The sequence below is a fragment of the Capsicum annuum genome, chromosome 11, assembly GCF_002878395.1.
Source record: "Capsicum annuum cultivar UCD-10X-F1 chromosome 11, UCD10Xv1.1, whole genome shotgun sequence".
Classification (NCBI taxonomy): domain Eukaryota; kingdom Viridiplantae; phylum Streptophyta; class Magnoliopsida; order Solanales; family Solanaceae; genus Capsicum; species Capsicum annuum.
In genome coordinates, this window is record NC_061121.1 from 35,352,067 (window position 1) to 35,358,274 (window position 6,208).

The 6,208-nt window shown below is 31.8% G+C and overlaps 1 protein-coding gene across 1 annotated transcript; it reads left to right on the top strand.

Annotated features, from left to right (window-relative positions):
* On the top strand, positions 1-1,019 carry LOC107847253. The gene is made up of 4 exons (XM_047400110.1): positions 1-200; positions 276-440; positions 517-643; positions 750-1,019. The coding sequence occupies exons 1-4, from the start codon at positions 1-3 to the stop codon at positions 1,017-1,019; spliced, it is 762 nt and encodes a 253-aa protein (XP_047256066.1).
* The last annotated feature ends 5,189 nt before the right edge of the window (positions 1,020-6,208 follow it).

A 6,208-nucleotide genomic window follows, 5' to 3' on the forward strand; every position in this document is an offset into this window, starting at 1 on the left:
ATGGCATCAAAAGGTCATGGTAATGGACGGCGTAAGAATGGTAAGAAAGGACTTGAGAATCTTTCCGAAGGTCAATATACACCACCCCTACTACCACCTGTTACCAAAACTCTTCAACCAGTTACTACAAATATTATTCCTCCTCCAAGGGCAACTATTTCACTACCAAATGCATTTTTCATGCCCCCATCGCCCCACCAGTTTTAGCCCTCTTCTCCCCATAATAGTCTGCATAGTAGCTCTTCATCTGTACCTTCAACATCATCCATACCTAGACTTTCTGAATTGAGAATTGGAGGTCCTAACACATCAATATCGCCCTTCATTGATAGTACTGCAGTATCTAATGCTACAGCGGCTGCTTCCCAGTTTCCTAAATTTAAAGAGGTAGTAGAATATGATAGCAACGGGAGGCTAATTATTTCCCCTGATGATAATGGGTAAGTAAATCTTATGTTTTTTCATAATTTTTAAAATTTTCAAAAGCTAAGATAATTTAATGTAATTTTATTGCAGGTTCATTCCCGCTTATGCCGGCAGACATATGGTTATAGAAGTAATTAAACCATTTTACACGGAGCCGTGGGGTAGTTGGAACGAAATTCGACTCGACATCAGAGTGCTTATGTGGAATCAGTTTGTGGTATAATCAAAATCAAAGAATTTACTATTTTAGTATGCTATCAATAATGAATTTACCTTTATATCTATCAACTTATTTCATGACTTTATATTAAACTATTTTGCAGACAAAGTGTGCATGGAATTCTTGTCATGATAATAAAACTCAATGCATTTTCAAGTTGAAAGCAGCTCAATGTATTAAAGAACACTTGTATAAGGCCCGGAGGCACTTGGAAAAACCTGGATGGCTGAATGCTAATGTGTGGGATCAGTTCTTGAAAAAATGGGATACTCCTAAATATAGGGAAAGGAGGGAACTGGTAAAGGAAAATAGAGCGTCTCAAATGGGTGGCTCATTGCACACTGAAGGTTCGATGAGTTTCGCTACACACTGACAAAAATAGGTAATAATAGCTTAAATTTCTGATCTGTTCGGTTTAGTTCACTGTTCTATACCATGACATAGTGAATCCGTATGGGGCTCTTTTGATTCACTATTGTTGTTATCTTCTTGTTGTTGTTCATCTTAAAGTCTAGTGAAGCCGTGTGTGGCATATTTTGATTCACTAGCATTGTTGACATCTTGTTGCTCTTGTTGTTGTTCATATTGAAGTCTAGTGAAGTCGTGTGTGGCCTATTTTGATTCACTAGCATTGTTGACATCTTGTTGCTCTTGTTATTGCTTATTTCTTTTGTTGTGAACTTGATCTTATTCATCTTGTATTACCACTTGGTGGGAATACACTGATTTTGTTGGTAGTGGTGGTGGTGGTTTGGTTTTGGTTTTAATCAGGAGTGTTTTATGGACTTCCATCAGTTGTGATTTTGGGAGAAATGAATTGACTTTTGTGCTAGGGAAAACAATTTAGATAGGTTATGTTCATGTATCAGCTTTAAGCTGTTTGTTTTAATATTTCTAAGAGCTAGATTTTGAACGGTCTGATTATAGAAATCTTCTTTTTTAAAAAAAAAGAAAGAGAAACTAACTTTTTTTTTCTTTTTGGGCATAATGATAAATAATGGAGGGTGTGTGTAAATAATGCCTGAACCTTGCATTATCAGCAAACGGGATATATGTGAAGAACTTAATTCATTATAGGAAAAGTAAAACCTCTATCAGGACACTAAGTTCTCAAGTTCTTACCAGTGACCATATATACGTTTCAATCTCAAATGCATTCTACATATGATTAACCGAGAAGAGCAATCGGTAAGGCATATTTGGAGACACTATATCATTGAGATAAAACTAATTGTAATACACTTTTTGTTAACCTATGAATAAGGGGATAAAGTTTATGTTATTGCTCATACCTGGAATGATATAAATTGTATTATCCGCAACAAAAACCTAGGCTTCCCAAACCAGAAGAGCTCGTCTCGAAGGTTAAACTGATGAAACCCTTCCAATGGACTACTGTCCATGATTTCAACTGCTTGCTTGACCACTACGCGATAAAGCTTAGTACCAACCAAGAGGATTAACTTCCAATAACCATTATTGGAAAAGTCAGAAACATGAGAGCAAGTTATTCTTTAAAAGCAAAGAGAAAAGTAAAAGAGAACATAACAAGGACTTACAATTGCTGGAAAGAAGGAGATCAAAAAGTAGATATTTGTTCCTGGACAATGATCATTAAAATTATCCATCACCTTTCTGAAAAAAATAAAATAACTAAATCCATTGTATAATACAGTTAGTTATAATTAAAAGAACATCTGATTAAACTGTCTGATACATCAAAATTATAGTAGTGAAAACTTGTGTCACATTATTTACACATACTCTGATTCCATGTCTAGATACTTCAACTAGTGTCAAATGTTCCAGTTGAACACTTCCATCTTACAAATTAATGTGCCACATTAGCGTCATATGTTCATGAGATATAATGGAAACGAGCTAGAGTGTTTAGTTATTGCAGAAGGAATATATAGTAGACAATAATAGAAGACACTAAGGGCCAATTTTTAGAAGGCTATTTTGAGAACTCGAGGCTCTCGTTCAGAATGGTTCATGTTCTGAGACACATATGAACCATTTGATTCATCTGGAGTTCCTTCTGCAGCCTCATGAGAGTTATTTTTGTCTCTCTTTATTTTGTTATGCTTGTGAAGTGTCTCCTACAATGGTTTAGAAGTAGTTAAACTGCTGAAACCGTTTTAGCTAATAAAATCTTGTCCTATGTTTTATAGTGGATTAACTATGTCAAATTCACTAGTTCATGCTATGGATTAGAACAAATCATTTTCAAGAATTACGCACTATGTTCGTAGCTATGTAATATTATCACGAGTTAAGCGACTGAAATGTGAATGAGAAAACTACTTATGGAGAAAAGCCTAGAATCACTTAAAATGAGATGATAAGTATATATAAGACTAGAGGCCATATCGGAAGCCAAAAGGACATTACTTTTGCAGCTAATGCAAAGACTGATATCATTAGACAAGGTAAAAAATATGGGAATCTACAAGGTAACACAAACAAATAAACTTCTTTCATAATAGGAAAAAACTAGGGAAAAAACAAATAGAACCAGACCAAAATCTTCTCAATATAGAAAGTTAAGAGTAGTTAAACATACAGAACATGAAGAATGTAATTACCTCCCAAAAAAGGATTCTTTGGAAAATATGTTGGGATATTTTTCTGCAAGCTAGAAACAACATAAGTGACACATGAATTGTTATTCAGACCAATATGTTGATCGTAAAATATTTAGATGAAACACTTCTTTCAGAGCTTCTTCTTGTGAATGCTTACTTTTTAACTTATCTTGGAGCTAGAACTAGCAAATTTCATATGTTTAAGTTCTAGGTAAGTGGTGATAAGTCTTTATGGGAAGTGGATTCTATAAATGATAGTAATACTTTATAAAGGAAGTGCTGGTTGGAAACTCCAGTGAATACCACCTCCTATTGAAAAATAATTAGAGTTTCTAACTTATAGCTTCTTATATAGTGTATAAAGTCTTGAAAATTGATGCAGGGGTTCCAATTTAACTTATAGCTTCTTATATAGTGTATAGTATCTTTGGCACATTTTTGTTGAATGTATTAGCAACTTTGGGGCATTGGCTCCCTATATAGCTGTAGACCATTTCCAAACTATCTATTTATAACTTAAACACTTGAAAAGAATCCACCTAAACTACTACTTCTGTTGGATTTGAGTATTTTCGAATCATGGACTCCATGATCTATTATTAGTCTTAAGATGTTTTGGTCTATGCTGCCCGAACTTGTCTTTGTACTGCATTATCTCTTTTTCTAAAATTTGCTGGAATATGAAAATGGGGGAAAAGAGTGCTCTTTTATTGATGTCTACAAAGATACACATAAGAAGAAAAACAAGGACGGTACAAGAGGAGATTGGGTCGAACCGCGTGCTAAGAATGCATATGTAAGATAATAACTTTTACATACATTGTTTTATTATTACTCAACTTTGCTTGTTTACACACTGAAAAATAATTTTTCTTTCAGGAAGAATTTCAAAAAAGCATAGAAGAGTGGTGTCAAACCCAACCTACTTCAGAGGATAGTACCATGGTCCAACCATCACCTGAAGAGATGAATAATATGTGGACAACTGTGGTAGGTGGTCCAAAGGAAGGTAGAACCTACGGGACAGGGGTTCTCCAATCCTCGAGTAGTCCTTCGTTGTTTCCCAGTTCCTCTTCTACTTTACAAACTATGAAAGAAATGGAAGCGATGAAAAATCAAATTGTGGAATTGACGCAGAAATGTGCAGCTAATGATGCTGAGTTTACTAAATTTGATAAATTAGAGGAGTTGGTTAAGAAGCACATGCCGCAAGTATTTCAGGACGAGGAAGATAATGAATCTGATGATAATTAGATTGTAGTTTTTGTTCTTATTTTTTATTGTGACATTTAGATATTTAAACTATTTGATTTGATATTCTTTTTGAATGGTTTAAAGTGATTGTATTTATAATTTTGTCATGTTTGATCCAATTATGAAAAATACATTAGTTATGTTGTTTATGATCTGAAAGTAGTGTAAGCTAATGCAGTGTAATAATTATTTAATTATTTATTAAATAATAATAATTATTAAATAGTTATTTAATAATTTTTCGACTATAGTGGTCGGAATAATTAAAATTATTAAATAGTTATTTATAAAATTTTGACTACATTGGTCGGAATAATTACAATTATTAAATACTTATTTATTAAATTTTTTACTACAATAGTTGGAATAATTACATTATTAAATAATTATTTATTAAATTTTCAACCATAGTAGTCGGAATAATTATAATTATTAAATATTTATTTATTAAATTTTCGACTACAGTAGTTGGAATAATTAAATTATTAAATAATTATTTATTAAATTTTCGACCACAGTAGTCGGAATAATTATAATTATTAAATAATTCTTTATTAATTTTCTGACTACAGTAGTCGGAATAATTAAAATTATTAAATAATTCTTTATTAATTTTTTGACTACAACAGTCGGAATAATTAAGTTTATTAAATAATTTTTTATTAAATTTCTAACTACAGTAGTCGGAATATTTATAATTATTAAATAAATATTTATAAAATATCCGACTACAGTTCCTACTATTGTAGTCAGAAATTTCTGACTACTTCAGTCAAAAAATACTTTACGACAAGCTATATTCCGACTACCATCAAGTAGTCGGAACTACCTTATTTTTCGACCACTTTCCGACTAAATTGTTCGTCGAAAATTTACTGTTTTCTAGTAGTGTTGTATTTATAAGTTTATTTCCCACTAATTATTGTTTGCTTCCGCAAAGTTTGAAAATTTAAGTTTTATGAACAGTTGTCAGTCTAAGGGTCCGCTTGGGATCACTTATGATTTTTCAGATGCCCTGTCACGTCTAGGGTACATCTTTGTAGTCTCGGGGCATGACATCAATAATGTTGTATTTTTGTATAATAGCTTTATGATAGTGCATTATACTTTGTTATAAACTTTTGCTTATTTGATAAAATTGTATAAGGAATTGAGGCAATTTGATAGTTTTCACAACTTATGATGTTTTTATGTTCATGAGAAAACATACAACATAAAAAGTTCAAGTTGCATGCCTAAACAAAATTTTAACTTCATCTCATAATTTTAAATCATGATTTCTATCATGACTTCATGTCGCATGACCAAACGACCCCTTCGGCACACCTTTAGAAAGGTGGATATATTGTCATGTTGTTAGTCATATAAATTTATGTGTCGAATTTTATATTTTAAAAAATGGAGTTACAACTTGAAATTTGAAATCCTACTTTTTAGAGAATTTGGAATTTCAAAGGATGATTAGAAATTGAAGTTCAAGTTTTGTTAACATTTCACAAACAAAAGTTGATTTCAAATCAAAACTAAAACTTCAAAATTTAAGTCTCAAATCCTATGATCAAACGCATACTTAAACCATTTAAGAATATGATACCCCATAATGCAAAAATTATTCACACAATTTAATATATTATTATTTTACCAGAATTGGCTACTAATCAATTTAGACTAGAATCAGTAGTATCATAGCAAGTAAATAAATAAATTTCCATAAAATGAT